The sequence below is a fragment of the Macrobrachium rosenbergii genome, chromosome 28, assembly GCF_040412425.1.
Source record: "Macrobrachium rosenbergii isolate ZJJX-2024 chromosome 28, ASM4041242v1, whole genome shotgun sequence".
NCBI classification, from domain to species: Eukaryota; Metazoa; Arthropoda; class Malacostraca; order Decapoda; family Palaemonidae; genus Macrobrachium; species Macrobrachium rosenbergii.
In genome coordinates this window covers 14,609,221-14,629,148 of record NC_089768.1, presented here as the reverse complement: position 1 = coordinate 14,629,148, position 19,928 = coordinate 14,609,221, and the positions used below count along the sequence as shown (strand labels likewise).

Here is a 19,928-nt window from a genome sequence, read left to right as displayed (position 1 = left end):
ATCCTGTCTTTGCCATGCCACTTGAAAGAAATTTGTTTTGCTGCATCACATCAGGGAAGTTATTATTTTTGCCACATTGCCGTGGAAAAATTTTTTCTTTTCCAAATAACTTCAAAGAATTTCTGTATTTGCCACATGGCTTAAGAGAAATTTATTCTTGATACAAATACTGGGTGGTGTTTGTTGATGTCTATCAATTTTTACTGATTGTTATTCATGGGATGCCATTGTCTACTCGCGTTACACGAACAATAGGATGACGAGATGCAAGAAGGCTTGTGTTACAGCTTGCCCCTCATCTCCTATTTTACTTTGGCCAGTAGATTGTGAAATGTCTCGTCCACATTTTTATCTTTCAGTTTGTAGAGCTGAAGAGTGCCTGACATGGTCAATTTTTAGAGGTACTATAGACTTCCTAACTTTATTAATGCTCCTTACCAACTATATATAGATCACCAGTTGTATATGCCGAGCTGATGAGCTACTTGCAGATGCATCACATACATTACAGTGAAAAAAGTAAAACACCACTAATGGGAATTGGAAATTAACATTTATATAGAATAGCCTGGTACTCATAGCCAGTGTTATGGCTCTCCAGTCAGGCAGGAATCTGAAGATATATACCATTGCCTCCCACCAAAGATGCTATTCAACACAAGTAAGAGGCTTGCACTCTGTAGAGAGATATAGAACTTAAAATAGTTTTTATGTAACATGAATACAGATGCTGTGATTCCTTCTGCTTGCTAAGGCATTGAATGGAGACTACAAAGTGGACATTTTGAGATATGTGGTTCTCTGTGGTAAGGGGAAAACAATACTTACATGAGAAAACTGCCCATTTAATTTGGAAGATGGAAATGATATTTTTTATGTTTCTTATATGCAATCCTCTTTTTCTTCAAGTGTGTATCCTCTTCCCACACCATCTCATTGATGCATGTTTAGTCTGCAAGCACAAACAAGAGTTAACAAGTTTTGGAAGGTGGTGCGAGCAGCCTTTTCAAAAGGGGGATGCCACCCATTTAATAACAACTTGACTCATTTAAATTGTGATTTAGTGCTTGTCTGTCTGTTTTCACTGTGTCAGCAGGGCTTGAATAAAAGTAAGAAGTTTGTATCTTTGAAAGAAAACTTTCACAGAGGTATACAGTATTGGCTCATGAATTTCTAAGGTTCAGATTTTGCTCATTTTAATTGATAATTTATGAGAAAGTAAATCAATATAAAACCATTTAAATTACAGTCATATTACCAAACTATAGAAAGCCCTGGCAAGGAAGATTTAACTTTCTTGATCTTGTGTGTTCTTGAGATGCTGTGACATACCACAGTGCATATAAGTGTAAAGAAAAAAATTCATTTTTATTGTATTGTATTTTATTTTGAATTGTTTTAGCTTACCATTCTCTTCAGAGGATATTAAAGTATTTTTATTTATTTTTTGGGCTTGTTATTCTTAGAATTCTTGTATTTAAGGTTTTGATAATTGATACAGTATGCAAAAAGATGTACTGTTGTTCATAAAGTTAGGTAGTCGTAGACAAAGGAATTACAAATAAGAGTAAGAATAATGTTTCTAGGTGTGCATAGAATTTTTAAATATTGCTTGTATTTTAGTTTCCTAATTGAAAATTGTAGATGGGAAAGTTTGCTAGTGTAAAACTTTTGGGAAGAATAAAGTGATTGTAATCAGGTACTGAATTAATGCATGACTGAAATCACTTGTGCAGCAGTTTCAGTTACATATAGGGGTCAGCTATCGTATATATTTATATTAAAATTGGGTAAAAGTAATAACTAACATTACTCTTAACAGTCTACATTGTATTACAAGGAGTGGCTGATTTGCTGATACGCTCATAAAATTCTTCAGTCTTACAATGCCTGCAAAGAGACAGTAGAATATTTCTGTTATTTCATGTTGAATAGTGGTGTTGAATAAAATGTGTTATTTTTTATGGCAGGGATTGGAGTGACAATATATAAAGTTGTGTGTCATTGGCGTTGATCCCCGGGACATGTCAGAGAACCTGCACCAACTCTTCCTTCAGTCATTTTGAGAAAGTGTCAGTGTCATTATCAGTGTGTGGGTCATGTCCTGCATTGAGTGTCCATGTGCGTGTTCCCGTATAGCCAGTCTGGCCGTCTCCCCTGATGTGCGCATAGATGTGCGCGTAGGTCATACTGACACTGCATACAAGCCCCTCGTAAGATCCTGAGCCTATGTAAATTGCTGCCCGGCTCTTTAAGATGCGGCACTCATTATATTGTGCATGCAAACTCTACTCGGTAAATACAAATTGTAGAGGAAGATCCTAGAAACTATAGGCATATCTTGAGGGAGGCTCTTATGTAGTCATATAATATCCACTACTAACCCTTACTAACATCCTTGATAATATAGCTTTTGTAGAAGCATAGTGCAAAAGACAAACTTACAACTTCACTATATTATCCCTTTATATTTACTAGTGCTTGATTTATGACATTTTCTACAACACATTATGTTTCAAAGAATTGCTTTTCCCCTGTAACTATTCAATTCATTAGCACTGGAGTTATATCTGTAGCTTTTAGGATCTTAATGATTTTTTCAATCTGACCTCTCCCAAGTACAGTACAATATACCCAGCTGGAGTTTGAGATTTTGGTATGAGGACTTGCCTGAATTGTTTGTATTGTTGAATGTACAGCATCATGCAGTATGTAAGCTTCTCAAATGAAACTTGGATGATACTCTGTTTGAACATCACTCACTAGAATCACCCTTTGTATGATTTGCTCTAAAGGTTTTGTTGGATCATGGTCTGCATTGAGATTAAACAAAAAGGATATTTTCTCCTTGAGCTTTTTGTATCAAAAGAGCCTCATATACTCTATCCACCAAGTCTCTAACATTTTTGCATGCCCTGTTGCTTTTGTTTTGTGTGAAGGAAATGTTACAGAACTTATATAATTTCATGTTTTTAATTTTTGTTGACTAATGTGGACCATTGACTCCTGAATAAGTTTTGTCTAGTATCCCTTGCCATAGCTGAATCTGTAGAAACTGGAAGGTGACCACAAATGTTCTGTGAGTGTTGGAAGGCTGTGTTTCTGTGCAGTATTTTATTTTTACTTTAGACATTAAACATCTAGTAGGGTCATTTAACCCTTTACCCGTTTAATACGTACATATACGTGGCATACCAATTTTGCTTGCGCTGTTTAGTTTGTAATTATGCAGAGAGCTAAGGTTTCAACACTGGTGCTAAGTGCATATATATATGATTCCTTTTTCTTGCTTTGCTTTCAAGGCCAGTCTGTTTAAACATGAATTATCTAGGCCTCAGGCAATTTTCATTTTCCTCATCTAATGCATCACATGATTTATAAAATTTATAGATAAGTAGAAGGGTAAATAAGCAAAGCCTGAAGATTTAATAACTAAATAATGAATATTATTGGAAATTGTCAGTCACAGTATTTTATTTTTATGTATGTTTATAAGAAAAGGATATTCAATACATGCATATGAAAAGTAAATAGTATAATCATTAAACATTTTAAGAAAAAGAAGTTTATTAAAAATGAACATAATCTGCACTCGAATGGTCACAAGCGTGGAGAGAAGATTCCATGTTTTATATTTTTATTTTATGCCATTAATCTCTGTACCCTAAATGTTTGCTGGGTGAGCTATTAGCTGACCTCTGGGGCTCCCAAAGTTGTTTACCAAAGGGTTAATCAAGTGCTGATTTTGTTGGGTATGTTTGCTGCATCAGTTCACTTCCATCAGGATTTTGATAGCATTGTCTAGAGCTGTTTAAATTTTTTTCGTCCTTACACACTTTCCTGTTTTAAAGTCAGGGTAGTGACATTTGTTTGATCAAAATTTTTTCCAGGAATAATGATAAATGATTTGTGTTTTTTATGTACACTTTCACAGGTATGAATTGTATGATTGATGTGTGATGGGAGGTTACTCAACTAACTTTGTTTGCCTTTTCATTTTTAAGCTTGCCTGAATAAGTACCGGTACAGTTTTTCCTTTTGTTTGTGGGGCCTGATTTTTTAAACGCAGTATTGTGATGCAAAGTGTATTGGTGGATCACCTGTATGGAGTATAATGGCTAAACTGTTGATATATGGGAGAGGTACTAAATAGGAGTTACTCCAGCAGGAAAAGGAAGGTTACAGATCTCGGGACTACAGAATCTCTTTTGCTTCGTGACTTGTAGGAATCAGTTGTGCATAGATCCTAATAGATAGGAGGCACATTCTTAGACAGAACTTATTTGGATGAAATAGCTCAGACTGGTGGTTATCAAAGATTTTCCTGCTAATGTGATAGATGATGTGGAGAGTGTGATTTTGTGGGTAATGAAATGTTGGTACTGTTCAGGTTTATTGAGTCAAAGGACCAGTACATGACTTACAGTACAGTGCTGTATGCCCAAATTAAATTTTTTTTACTATAAATAACTTAGAAAATGACAGATTTTCAGCATAAACAAAAAATTTTTGTCATCTTTTTATTTTAAATCAAAGTATCTCAGTTCTGTAGTGGGAAACAAAGTTCAAGGTCAATATCTTGAAGGAAGAGGTTAGAAGAAACTCCTTGATTTTGTCATGGTAAGGAGAGATCTTGATTCTGGCCCTAAGGGTTTTATCCAGTTTAGGACTCTTGCATACCACTAGAATGGTTTAGTTTGCTGATTTCATCTGTCATCATACTGATCTCACAGGGTTTCATTATTTGGATCCATTGCTAAAACTGTGGTGTTGGGGCCTGTAGTAGTCTAGATATTAGTTCATAGTCAAATATTCTATCCATAGAAGGGAAAACAGTGGAGAAATCTGCACCTATTATAGAATTAGTGTTATCATCATAATAATTGAGGCAGTGGGAATAATAAAGGTACAATACTTGCATTGATAACTTGTATTCATTTTCTTCTTGGTAGAAGGTTGGCAAGCAGGAGAGCAAAAATGAGGCTTTCCTTGGTATGAAGAGAGTGAAGACATCATGGAAGACAAGAACTATCTGTTCCTTCTATTTTGACAAGTGACATTAATATTGAATATATTTGAGATGAATGTTGTGCCAAATGTGTTGGCTTTCTTGATGGTTTGGAAGGGAATATTTCAGGTAGACAGTATTGAAAGTCAAAAAGAGGTCCTTGTTGAAGGCAGCTGTATTTGGTAGTACTGCATTTGTTAAGAGAGCAACAGCAGTAGATATTTGTTGCACCGGCTGCATTTTTGGAAGGCTGCTGAGCAAGTGTCGATTGAAATGCTAGATTATAACAACAGTAAATATTGCAGCAAGAGTAGTAATCTGCTCCACAGGCACGGGTTGTAGTAGAAGAGTAGGAGTCATCTTCTTATGCCTCCAACTAATCCAAGAAGGAAGATTTGACATAAAAAGAAGTAGAACATTTTGTCTAGGGGGCACTGGTTTGTGGACTAGGCACTGAGAGGACAGTAGAAAAATACTGTAGTAGCAATACCCTCATTGAAAATGATAGCAAAAACATTGGAAAACTGTATGATTCATGTATATTTAATGTTCATATTACTTTGTTTTGCAAAAATGTTGTAATTAGAAAGAAAATGGAAATTTTTAATGGGTGACTTCAAAGACAAATACTTGAGTGTATGTGGAAGACCATGTTATAGAGGAATGACGAACTTGCTAAGAGATATAGTTTCTAGAGGGTGGAAAGTGGATGCAGTTATCAAAGACAGGTGGTATGGGGATGTTATGAAACTGGAAGAGGAGCAGTTGGCAAAACCTCATGGTTCCAAGGACCCATTCCTAACAGTTGGTAATAGTAAGGAATTCCTGGAGAAATCTTTCTGTTGTATCCCCCTCAGCCAGAAGGTGAGGCAAAAGATGTAGTGGCCTTCTTGGCTAGTCCCTCCATAGATGAAGATAGATGTCACACCTGTTGATGATTGATAGGAAATTATCTAGCAACAGAGCTACCTTGGTTACCAATGCCAAAAGTATGGCATTGTATATAGAATGATAGAAATATAAGTAAATTGAGAATTATAGTAAGCATTATAATTGCTCCAGAATACCAGGTCCTGCAATAAATTAAAAAATCGTATAAAAATTACTGTATATTCTCTTGTAAAATTCTGGAAAAATTAAGATTTCCATTGGTATCACTATAAAAAATATAATAGCCTTTCAGCTCCCAGAGAGATGGCATTTAATAAGCACATGCTTAATAGCAGCAGGACCAGGAAGTCAACATTGAAAGCCTCATATCCTCTGTAATGATCTGTGTTAACCATGTAATACAAAGAGGACATATTTCAACCTGGAAAGACCAGCTTGGATGACATGTGGTCTGAGTCTGTAGTCAGGAAAGGAGTAGGAATGTGGAGAAATCATTGGGTGGTCATAACCCCTGTCTGTTCCTGTAATTGCCATGTGGCCCAGAAGTAGGTGTAACAGGATTAGGCGAGGATCTGGATGGTTAAGATATACTAAGGGTTGTAGGAGTCGTGCTTTTTTTGGGTGAGTAACTTTACTAACTGCTTTGGGGCACAAAAGCAAAGTTGTTTACATTTGCATCATAAGCAGCTGTATGTATTGTACAGTCGTTTACTACAGTATTGAGTCAATATTTATTTTCATAATGCTGATGGTAGCATATTCTAAACACACTAACTTAATGGATTGCTTTCCAACTTAGTGCGCACATAGTTGCACCCTGTCATTGACGTGTATGATGTCATGCAGTGTTGTGTTGCACTCTGTACTCTCCAGTTACCCATGATGTTGATCACCTAGTGTTAAGGTTATCCAAAATCTGGTTTCTTGTCTTGGGGCAACATGGTTTTCTGTTGCTTAGCAGGTTGCAGTACCATGAGTACACAAAGACACTACACGTCAAAAACTTGACCCCTAGCAGAGCTTAGGGAACGAAGACTAAGTAAAGTAGCAGCTTCTGTAGTGCATGACAGTTTACACTCCACAGAGTGCAGTACAGTACTGTACTACAGTTATAAGAGTAAGCTGTGAGAGAGGCTGATTTATTGTTTAAATTTTCATCCTCCTCCTCTTCAGGAAGCTAATTATCACAGTACAAAAGCTGATTCATTGTGTAAATTTCCATCCTCCTCTTCAGGAAGCTAATCATCACAGCACGAAAGCATCCATCTGCATAATGTTCATTCTATTTGCTCTTTTGCTGTTAAGTGCAGCTAAGTGCATATACCCGTTAACACTTGAAAATAGATACTGCCATAGGCTAAGTGACAACATGGGAAGTGTGAATAGATGCAATACCTAAAAGTAAGCAAAATAAAATACTTTAATCAATACCATGCACTCAATAAGTCTGAGTTAGCACAATAAACCTACCTGTTGGTGCTAACTATGGAGCTCCTTGTTTGGTAGTTAGCATACAAGTCATACTATATATAAAAATATTACAATAAACAAAAAAGCAATTTAAAAGTACTATGAATACCTGAAATATACACAAATCCTTGACAAGGGCAAAGTTCCTGCGATAGTGCAAAAATATGCCAAAGAAACTACAGGAAGCCAGAAGTGACAAGCTTGTAATTAACACAGGTTACACACTTTTCTAAAAAGGATAGCAAAACAGTTGAAGGTGATGTTTAGGTATAGGAAGATAAGGAAAATGAATATTAATGAATGTTGAAGTGTTAAACTTTGAGAAAGCCGAGCATAAAAGCAAGGGAGATTCTGGTGGAATTGTTTTAGCAGAGCTACACATGAATGATGAGAGTATAGTATGTACTCAGCAGTGGATCCAGAGAGTTAATGTGTGAACAGTGGAAGACGAAGGAGGGTTTGTGTCTTGTGACAGCTGAGACTGTGAATTTGTCCATAACATGACTGATGGGGTTGGAAGGCAAGAATCATGATTTCAGTATGAATGGAAAAAATATTGGTCCTGTCAGACAAAGAGAGAGAGCAGACAAGTGAGTGAGTAGTAAGTAGCAGGAGGGAAAAACCAATAGTGATCTGCAACACTTAGTGAATTGCAGACTTCATTTCATATGAATGACCTGTTACTAATCTGCAACATATTTTTGGCAGCTAAATTTATTTGGAGTAGGCATTTGACAGTGAAAACATCATGCGCAAAACATTACTGTACTATGATTGTTGAAGGGAATGGTTATCTGTACATTTACTGTGGTACCCACAACAGCTGGGAAAAAACTTTTTAGAAGTAAATTTCCAACTAAAATGGAACCACAGCTGGAAGAAAAATGAAGAACTTCGTGATAGTAGAACAGATTAAATCCATGAAAGATCATGACATTCACCCAGTGATCAAGGAAGGATTCACCAAAGTAGTTTTTTCCTTTCTTAGAACTGGACACACCATTTTAACACAAGGCAACTAGATGGCCACCTAATGTGATCCTGTCTGCATGTAGAAAATTAAATACGTCATGAAGATATTTAGCTATTTATTTCAGCTATCAAAAGACAGCAAATATTGGACACAAGTCCCCTAAATTTGATCAGTATTTTTAACATTTCAAGCACCTCTGGTGACAATATTTTTAAGGAGACCCCTCAGCATCAACATATTCTTTGAGTTTTTAGGAAACTGTAATTTGTTATAATAAATTTATCTATAAGAATATTTGTGGTTGGGACACCAGATATTTATGTGAAGTTGAGTATTTTAGCCCCCTGGTTGGGTTAAAATAACTCGTGATTTGTCAGAATTTACCACCACCTAACATGGTTTCAATCATTTTTTCCCTTGGGATTTATTCTTATTGTTAATTCTGTAATAAACTGTCAACAGAAATTAAGTTTTTGGTTTTAAGATGCAATTGATGAAGCCTCAGGTAAAGAATCACACTGGTCTGTTACTCTGATGAAAGGATTTTTCCTGGCTCATTGCCATTTTTTGTCACCACAGCACTGAAGATTTATGCAGGGAATCCTAATTATCATGGGCGGTACATTCCCAAATAGACCTTTATTGAGTGGCCACTTTAGAACAGTTTGCCTAAAGAAGAGATCGTGGAATGAACGATGGGTTCTATTGCGAACCAAGGTAAGGGAAGAATTACCATCAGGAAGCACCTTGACTGGCTTGTGACCCCACTGGTGCAGTTTTTTTAGGTGGCATTGCATAGCACCAAATATATTAAGATTTGCTTGTGCTTTCTAAACACTAGAAATTGAGTATGAACTGTGATGTAAATAGTATTTTTTGGTATTAAATATGCTGTAGTCATGGATTCCTTAGAGTAGATATTTCAGTGTAGGCTATATTTGAATGAGCTAATAAATTGTAGCACGCACAGTGCTAGCATTAAACTGCATTACAGTGAAATTTGTGGTTTTTCACTGCCAACCCATATTTGATCTTGTTTACAGTACCTGAGAAAGTAGGAACATTTTATTTTTATGCCTATTACTCCAGTTGTAGTTTACAGAAGCAATGTCTCTTTGTTGGAGTCTTTGATTGTATTTTAGAGGGTAGGGAGACGATGATAATTATAGTAGATTGTCAAGGAAAGGCTGTTAGAAAAGACTTTTTACTTACCTGCATATATGAGAGCTGATCATGTGAGAACAAATGATGCTTTTGTTTTAAAAGTGTTTCTTAGGTTATGACATAGAAATTCTAATTTAACTGGTAATTTGTAATAGGGTTTGAAATATAGCAGTTGGTTCAGTGTTAGCTAAAGAACTCTGTGACTTACACTGTTTTTATGTGAAAGTATCCATCCAGATAATGACTGAGAATGTAATGTTGAAATGATTGAGAATGTAATGTGGCTTGATTGGAAACTATTGGAAGCAAAGTTTGCATGTGAACAATTATAAAATTTTTATATATAAATATACAAATATGTAGGAGACTTAAAGTAAAGGAGGAAAAACCATTATTTGTATAGTTTTCATGGAGAATGTTTTCATGACCTACTTGCAGCAGCTGTTGAAAACCTAATTTTGGATCCTTAAGTTCATGGTGAATGAAAAATCTGCTATCTGACTGATAAAATTCACACTGCAAATTGTAAAGTCCAGCTGCAAACTCTGTAATCATGTGAAAGATGAGTGGTGCTCTTTTTAGCATCATTACCTAACCCTGGTAGGCAAGAATTTGTAATTTTTTTTTTTTTTGTAATAATCATATCTTCATGCTGAGGAACAGTGCTAAACTAGGGTTTACAGTATTCATATAGACTATTATTGGTTGACACATCATACATCTGTGATGTCTTCAGTTGCAGTTACGGAGAGGTGCAGTCTGGAAGAGAGGTCATTAAAATTGAAGGGTGGCATATTGTTAACACTAAAATGTCATCAGGAAGTGATTTGTGTTCAGGTGAGCATTATAAATAGAAGATATTTTTCTATTTATAATGTGGAATTCAGATTACTGCATAGGGTGAAAGGAAGGATTGTCATGTAATACCATACATTGAAGTAGCATTTTATTTCTGGGATTAAAAATCTCGTGTAACTTACTAAGTTTATAAAAAAAAAAAAAAGAGAGGCAGAGTCTCAAGGATTCTTTTTAGTAATTTTCCTATAGTATTGCAGGGCTTGAAAACCACAAGCTTGAGTGCTTTTGTAACGTTCACATCTCATAGAGTGGCAGCATGCTATTGTTTAGCAATCTTGAAATAGCATTGCTAGGTATAGTGCTGAAAACCCTTAGATTCTGCCTAGTGATGATTTGATGCTATAGTTTAAGCTCTGCCATTTTTGCAGGAGCAGTTATTGCTTTTAACCTAAAGAGGTTCACTCACTATTTTGAGAGCATTTCCTTTCCCAGTGAGTTTACTTCTTCTTATGGGCTCTTGTACATTGGGACATGATGCATTTTTATCCCAAGCCATTTCTCCCTTGATTTATAACCCCATGATGAGATTAGAGCATGAGTGAAGTAACTTGTATCTGAGGATTTCATTTAATTCATTGTTTTGATTTGATTAAGTACAGTAAATCATAAATTTATTTTCCTCTTACTCACAGTCATGAAAGATTGTTAATTGTATTAATGGTTTCTTGAACTGGTATTTTTCCTTGGAGAGTCTTAAGTACAAGTATAATTAGTAATTTTTTTATATTTTTAGATCACAGTTTATAATTTTTCCCACATTTGCAATAGGTTTTGTATTGGAAAATTAGGACTGGAATTTATAAACTATTTGAAGATAATACTTGGGAGCTGTAATGAGAATGTTAATCAGATGGTGGTGTTTGGTGTAAAGGCACACATGTATGATTAGTCACATTAAAACCTTGAGGACAGAAGTGTTTCAAGAATCAGCTCCTGACCTGAAGGGGTAGGATTTCATGATAGCATTAGTGTTCCTTTTAAGTTTTTAATCATGTATGTATGTATGTAATAGGCAGATCAGACTTCAGAGCAAGGTTGTCAAAAGGTGAAGTTTTTGTGGATAAAGCTTGTCTTATGAGTTCCAGATGCATTTTTTGTAGCTTAATCCTAGTTTAATCCTTAGTCAAGGGTGCTGTTTTCGATGAGCCTTTTTCTAGGTGTTTCTAACACTCATCAGTTAGTTTTTGTGAGATTTAATTTTTGGAATCTCTGGAATTTATGGAGAGTATTTGTATGTTTGTATTGATTGTATAGTTGTAAATGTGTTGGGGAAATTCTAACAAGCATATCATGGCAATTAAATCAAATTGGAACCAATGTTATATTTTTGCCTCAGTGACCGTTGATGATGTGACACCAATTTATTATAGTTAATGAAATTTATGGTAGTTAATGAGTAGTCCATACTATACTTCTTCATTTAGTCAGTTAGGAAGACGTCATTGAAAGATTTACCTTTTTAAGTGCTACAACAATTTTGTAATAGGGTGAAAGAATTTGCAAGTCAATTGAGAATATGTAGTAGTAATGTAATGGCTTTCAACATTTTCCATTTTATCGTGAAAGGTACCAGAGTAGAATGGAGTATAGTAACACGTACTTTTTTCTATCATATGCTCCACAGCATGAAAATACCATGTACTGTACAGTATATATTTTGTATACAGATAACTCCAAATCTTGTGCTGGCTTTGGATTATTAGCTGTTTGCTTGGATACTGAAGGCAGTTGTTATTTCACCTAGCCCTAGCTGGTGTTCAGCTTCTGTTGCTGAATTCGATGATATTTTGCTAGTGCTAATGTAAGTTTACTTCATATTGAAAAAAAAATATATAAATTTTGGCGATTCTCATTGTACATTGTAGTCCAGCAAAACACAATTTGAATAATTCAGAGCTTACCTGCTTTTGATTGACGACATTAGGACTGCAGAGTACCCAAATAATACAGGAATAGCATAAAGAGAAAGGGCTGATGAGGCGGCACAGCATGTGTCATTGGCTAGTTTACTAAAAATAGTCTCTATGTCCCATAGTCTGGTTTTATTATTGTTATTGATTAAAAATAAAAAGGGAGTTTTAGCAGAGTTCATGGGAGAGCAATGTTGATTTGCTGTATTAACCAGGAAGTTCCTGGAAATATATGCTTGCTGTACCATTGTTGTCTGCTAAAGTGCCATGAAGGCAAGAGAATTAACATGTGTTACCTGCGACTTGGTCACATTGCTTCGAGTATTGCTCTTTGAATGGTTTGTCAACCATTTTGGTATGGCTACTCAGTCTCACTAACAGTGAGGCAGCTGCTGATATAGTTCCCTAAGCTATGGGAACATGAGAGTTTTCTTCACAAATACTTTAGTGAGGAAAGTAACTATGTACTGTATTCTCTTTTCAGGGTTCTCGGAGAGGGAGATCTTAAAATTTTTTTTTCATTTACAAACCTAGTGTCTTTTTGGGTTCTTGAGAAAGTGGACTTTTCTTGTGACAATTTTCTCTTCTTTTTATTATATTGTCTTTCAGTTTATAAGTGCTTCGAATTTACAATTTAAATGTACGGATATTGTGTGTGGAATACTGTATGTGAATGCTGTGATTATTTGGAAATTTCATACGTTAATGGTCTGTACCATTTCTCTTGTTTTGTCATTGGTCCTTGCTTATTTTATGTTCAGTTTATCTTTTAAGCCAGTCAAACAATCAGTCAGTCGTAATATTTATATGAGTAATAAGGTGTTGATAACATTTGAAATATTTTTTTTTTTGGTGAAAGTAAACACTATACCTCTTTTTGCATGTTTAATTTCTCATTATTATTGATACATATTGTAGATATGTATTTTATACTGCACTGCTTTGCTGTAGTTGAGTTGCCCTGTTTGGCTTTTGAATGAAATGGCTTGTTAAGTAAATGATTATGCTCACATGGCATTTTTGATATTTTCATGGGGAGAATTGTAAAATACCTTATTGCATTTGAAGTTTGCTTTTGTCACAGTTATTGTATTGCAATTTATGAATTTTTTATTTGGAACTCATTACTTTAATAATGAAAATTTAGAATGTACAGTGGTTTAGTGTCTGAATCTTGTTTTGTAGGTTTTATTTACATTTATGCTCATGTTTGCTTGGAAATAATAGTACAGAATTATAGAAGCATTGTTTATTCCTGAATGGAGAAAAAGAATTCCCATTGAAATTGTACTTAATATTATTCATAATTAACTCTTTGTTCTGTAGAGTCGTATCAAATCTGAGAGCTTTGCCTTGGAGTTGCGCTCACCCAGCATGGTGTCCTTTGAGGCATCTGCAGAAACCTATGATGTGTGGAGTCACGTAGGGTCAGTATGTGGAGGCATGGGAGCTGTATGGGTGGCAAGGCACAACCCATCCAATAGTCATGTGGCTATCAAAATTTATGACTTGGATAAATGTGGAGATGAATTTGAATTGATTCAGGTAAGGCTGCTTGTAATTGATTTCTATGGTATATTTACTTGATTTGTAATTTTTCTCATTTTGATTACTGTACGATTTATACACTAGCAACATTGAATCTTTCCATATTTTATTCATTTCATGCTTGTAACCTGCTGAATCACTTCAATGTCTGTAAGAAGCTTCAAAGTTACTGTCAATATAGCCATTGTAATTTCTCCTAGACTTAGTACATTGATGAAGCAGGAGTCTTGTGAGATGCTGTGATAATAAAGTGGGTGGTGGGAGGAGGTAGATGTTCCCTCCAAGCAGGCTTAGCCATGTTATAAAGGCTAAATCATGAGTAAACTTACCAAAACTGGCATTTAGAAGTATAAAACAGGGATCCATCCAAGTTCAACATTAGAGCTATTGTTTTTGAGTTCTCAAAGATAGAACTATCATTTAGAGTAGACCTATAGATTCCTCAGCTGATCCTATTCTAAGGGCAGGACTATTAGCATCTATCATAAATGGTAGTAAGTAATGGTTAAAACCTCACTATCAGCATACTTATAGAATAGGCAGAAAGGCATAGCTTTAAGTTATGTACAACAAAAAATAGTGCGGTAGAGTGTCTCTTATCCAGAATCATCAGTACCAAGAGTGTTCTGGATAACTGGTTTTTCTGGATAACTGATCTTTGGCCTAAAGCATAGTCTAGGTTAATTCAGTCTTGTTTTGACAGTCATAATAATGAATAGATGTAAACAGGATATAAAGACTTGACATACAAAAACATATACTGTAATATAGTAAAAATGTTGAAAATTATTAATATTTAGTAAAGAAAGCTAAATGTTAAATTCACTAGATGTTTGACAAATTACTGAGTTGACTGTCATAATACATTAGCCTTTGGAATTCAGTATGTCTTAAATGGAAGTACACTACAGTATGTCCAGTGTATTGAATTCATAAAAAAAAAAATGTTCCAAATACAAAGTGTACTCATTATAATAATTGATTAATAAATGAAAAAGCTAAATGTTTACAGTGTTGATTATTTAATGCTTATCATCAGCTAATATAAACTAAGCATAGCCTAGATTTGCCTGGAACATTTCTTTATGAAAAATTTATTCGATGATTAGGTAAACTGACTGAATGTAGAGGTTCATATGAATAGGTATTAACTGGCAAAATGTCTTGGAAGTATTTTAATTTAATGATACTAGAATGTGGCTAGGCCATGTGTATAGAAGACAGGGAATAGTACGAGATACACTGGGGTGGGTTGCCCTTGGTAGAAGAGGTAGAGGTAGGCCAAAGGAGACGTGGTTAAGGACAGTGAGGCGGGAAGCAGGAGACGGGTGTTGGGGAGATCTCGAGGAAATGATTGATTGATTGATTCTAGAATGTAGCCCAAAACAAAAGCACCTCAGTCGTAAAGCAGCTGAGTTTTTTCTTTTGCTTTATTTTAGTCTAAACCAGTCTGTGTGTGTGTGTGGCCCTTAGGGGTAGTGCTGTCAGTGCACCTCACGTGGTGCACTGGCACTGGAGGTATTACTTAAAGTTCTTTGCAGTGTCCCTTCTGCCCCTAGCTGCAACCCCTTTCATTCCTTTTACTGTACTTCTGTTCATATTCTCTTTCTTCTGTCTTACTCTCCACCCGCTCTTAACAGTTATTTCGTAGTTCAACTGCAAGGTTTTCTGTCTGTTTCACCTTTCGTACCTTTTTATTGTCAGTTTCCCTTTCATTGCTGAATGACCTCATGTGCCCCAGCAAGTGGCCTTTGGCCTAAATTTTATATTCCATTTAGAGACTATGTTGCCATATCAACTCTTATCAAATTTCTTATTTATATCACAAGCTGTGCATTAAATTATCAAGAGCTATCTTGCTTTGTTCTTAATAAAGAAAATAAATGGTAAACATATGGCAAATTTATTTGAGTACTAGTGGGTTAATGTGGCTTTTGTCAGTAACATTCACTTTAGGGTATGACATCCCTGCCTAGACTAGGCAACTCTTTTAAGAGAAGGAGACACTGAAATCAAACCAGCGGGTAGAAGGGACCCTTTAGCCTTGGTAGGCAACCCTTCTAAGAGATGGTTACTCTGCATACAAACCTTGTTCTTCAACCATAGCCATTGTACTGTGGCCTTCCATTGTCCTGGGTTTGAGTTCCCTTGCTTGAGGGTACAATCAGGCATTTTTCCTCTTTTAATTTTTTTTGTTCACTTTAGTGTTCCTTCAAAAAGTGAGTAAGACAGGCTGATGAGAAAGCAAAAGTTGCTTTGTGGATTATCAGGGAAGTGCCATCCTCTTCACCTAACGCAAAGCAAAGCGAGTGGCTAAATTTAAATTCCAGAGATCAACATGGCTTGTCAGCTCTTTAGTTTTGTGTATCCTCTAATTTTGTCCAGCTAATTGAGGAACCCGCGCATATTTTTGGTAATATATTAGAACTCATATTCACAGGTGTTCCAGCTACTGTCAAATCCAAGGTCAGCAAATATGTATGTGTATGGGCATTTCTGATCATTATTCCTAATGCCACCATTGGAAAAATGGTCTGGCTGAAATCTAGAGCCAATTAGGACTACATTATTGAACTGTGAGGCTTTTGATATTTCAGAAGCTGTATCAGATCCTGATTCCAAGAGGAAGATAATGAAATACTGATGGCTATTTTAATAAGGTATGTCCCTAGAAAGATCATCAAATTCAGGACAAATGACCAGCCATGGTTTGATGATACATGTAGATGAGCTTACCATGACAAATGGACCAAATTCAGCACATGGGGACGAAATCGTTGAAATGAAAATTACCCCATTTTTGTTGAGTCTTCCCATGCTGCGAATGGAACTTGCCTTAAATCCAAGAGAAATTATAATAATTCCTTGAAGAGGAAACTTTACTGAGCCTCGTCTGAGGTGTACCAAATTGGCATTATCTATCTTTGGGTCAGGCTTGCCTTCCACTCCACCACCACTACTAACAGATGACAGTAGATTGGTTACTGGCCGTAGGGAAAAGGCTGAACTGCTTCATCAAGTTTTTGAAGCTAAGCAGTCAGCTGAGGATGTCCCTCCCCTTGATACTTGTCATCCTGAATCTATTCTTAAAAAATTTGCATTTTGCTCTTGGGATGTCAAGAAAATTATGGATAATCTTGATAACTGGGGTGGAGATCTTGATGGTTTCTTTCCTTTGTCTTTTAAAAAAGTTTATAATGTGGTGTCTCCCAAGATTTTTATGTTGATGTACTATCTTTGCTGATGAGCTCAGTGTTAATAATACTGCCTGTTCCCAAGAATGTCATATCTGCAGACTGCAGTAACTATAGGCCATTTTTTTATTCTCCCTGTGCTCTCCGAAGTTGCAGAAAAAACTTATATTCAAGCCACTATATAAGTACAGTATGTGGAATGTAAAGGATTGTTGGCTGATAGTCAGTATGTATATAGGAAGCAGTTAGGTGCTTGCGATGCTCATTTAGACTTTACATGCCATTTTCAAGAGAACCTTGATAAAGGTTTTGAGTGCAGAGTAATTCAAATAGATTTTAGTGATGCCTTTGATTTAGTAAATCACAAGGCTCTTGTTTATAAACTTGAGAATCTTGGAGTGGGTGGATATGTGTTAGGATTACTTCAAGATTTCCTTACAGGTAGGCAGCAGTGAGTTGCTGTTGATAGGTTCTTTAGCAAACCAAGACCTATTGTGTTTGGGGTTCCACAGGGTAGTGTTCTTGGTCCACTGTTATTTTTAGTAAATACAAGTGATATGGTTGTTGGCCTGGAAAACAAAGTTGTTCAGTATGACGATGATGCAAGACTTGAGGGCGGAGTAAAGTCTCCACTTGGGAGAAATGGGGTCCAGGAAAACAAAAAACAATATTGATTAGTAGATCTTGTACAGATTCTCCACCCCATCCTCCCCTTCAGATGGATGGGACTCTGCTGAATGAATCTAAAGCTTAAACTATTCTAGGTGTAACTTTTGACTCACATTGTTCTTTTGAGAAGCATAAAAAAGTTTCTGCAAACTGCAAATGCTGCACAAAAATTAGGTATTGTTCGTAAAGCTTTATATGTTTATAACAGTGATAACATCAATGCAAGCTGTTTTAGGTCATTTGTCCTTCCTTTATTAGAATACTTTTCTTTGGTGTGGATGTCTGCTTCTGCCAGAGATTTATCTGTTTTAGATAGAGTGGTTTGTGGTGGTATGTTTCTGGTTCCTAATATTAGCAGTTATGACTTGGACCATTGACAGATGGCCTCTTTGTCAATTTTTCATAAGTTGTGTAGGGGTCAGTTGTGCACCCCTACTGGAACTTTTGCATGAGCAGGAAACAGTGCAAGAAACTATCAACTAGGCCTTACAAGGAAGCTGATGTTCATGTTTTTGCTGATTCATTGCTCATATAGGTCTTCATCTTCCTATTTTGTCAGAGCCTTCAAATGAGGAATACTCTCTCAGACAACATTTCCTTGGTCACCTCTGCTCCACAGTCTCCCTCAGCAGCATCTTCCTCCAAGATTGATGCAAGAGCATTAAGCTTTGTTTGGAAAATAGAGTATGAATAATAAAAAAATATGAATTTTCATAAGTGAAACTTCCACAGAAACTTAACACCCATTATAAGGGTTTACTTACGATTGTGGTGGAACATGAATCCAAGCAAAAACGGTGCAGAATTATGTTACAAGCAAAAGAGGAAATGCAAATCATAGTTTGATTATCATGAGAAATGCAAGTTAACAAAAAAAAAGTATAGTATTGTACAAGCACATGAAAAGGTAAGTGATAAATAGCAGAACAGGAATAATGCTACAAAAAATATTACCATGACCACAAAAATAAAGATTTAATTAAAGAACATACCATTACCAAAATTGTAAGCAGAAATGCCAAATTCATCATAATAAGAATGGTACTAAAACGGTAAAATTCTTTACAAAAGGCTAAAGAGTAAGGTACTGTATACTGAAGTACTTAGTATGTCCTTAGACCCTAAACTCACCATCCAAGTTACCAAAGAAAACTGGGTCATGATTGCAAATTAGTTAGAAATCAGTAGTTAACAAGTGTTGACACCAGAAAAAACATAACTGTTATTGCTTGAAAAATATTGAAAATTACAGTACTGTAAAGCACCTATGTATATGGGAAAAAAGTACTTCAAACAGGTGAATGAAGTCCTAGGACTGAAAATAGAAAATTAATACAGTACGTACAGTGGAGGTGAACCTTAAACAGGAGAAATAAACACATCAGACCTGCCAGAAAAAGAACACTGACATCAGATCTGCCAGAAAAGGAACACTGATTTGGAAGTCTTATCTTTCTTGGTAAATAACTACAGAAAGTTGTGTCTTCCATTGAAATATACCAATCATGTTATGTCTTTCAATGAATCTAAAAACTTAGCACTGATATGAAAGGAATACTAGATGAGAGTGAAAAAATGAATGAAAATTCCAAAAGCAAACTTTGGGGAAGGCTGAAAGCTGCTAAACAGCCAGCAGACACAAGAATGAGACAGACCTATGAAATGAGGAGTGTGTGGAATTTTGCATAATTGCATCAAAAAGCTGTATAAAAGAAATTGGTTTGAGATGAAACAAATATTTTTCCTTGCCTCCCTCAAAATATTACTTGCTTTGTCAAGAGGATGTGTTGCTTGTCAGTAAAATAAATTTATCCTGTTTTGTTGAAGATTTAAGCATTCTCTTTTCACCTCTTAAGAGTAACTAATGTGATATTAAATTTATATTTTGTCTTTATCATTGGTCCTTGAAGCTTTGACTATACCATGTGGACAGTATAAATCTCAAACTTTATCTCTCTACATTTTTGTGTTTCAGCATGAAATCAGAACTGTAAAACAGCTGCAGCACAGAAATATAATCAATTATTTAACATCGTTCACAACCTCACAACAGCTGTGGATTATAATGCCACTTTTAGGATATACTTCAGCTTCTCGACTTGTTGCATCACATTTTTCTGAAGGATTACCAGAACCAGCTCTTGCTCTTATGATAAAGGAAGTTTTACAGGGTCTGCAATACCTCCATTCAAGAGGTATAATTCACAGGTTGGTTTTTTTACAGTTATTTTTCAAGCCAGTCT

At 35.7% G+C, this 19,928-nt stretch overlaps 1 protein-coding gene across 7 annotated transcripts in view; it reads left to right on the top strand.

The window, feature by feature from the left end:
• LOC136854053 (STE20-related kinase adapter protein alpha) overlaps positions 1-19,928 on the top strand; it is a 37,259-nt gene that overhangs the window by 4,184 nt on the left and 13,147 nt on the right. Inside the window, exons 2-5 of one of the 7 annotated variants that reach the window (XM_067130143.1) lie at positions 1,971-2,072; positions 8,922-9,059; positions 13,601-13,819; positions 19,661-19,893. In XM_067130143.1, the coding sequence (XP_066986244.1) occupies positions 8,934-9,059; positions 13,601-13,819; positions 19,661-19,893 (578 nt within the window). In that variant the 5' untranslated portion in view covers positions 1,971-2,072; positions 8,922-8,933. Of the gene's footprint in view, positions 1-1,970; positions 2,296-8,921; positions 9,060-13,600; positions 13,820-19,660; positions 19,894-19,928 lie in introns of all 7 variants that reach the window. The other 6 variants (XM_067130144.1, XM_067130149.1, XM_067130145.1 and 3 more) reach the window with 6 other exon arrangements.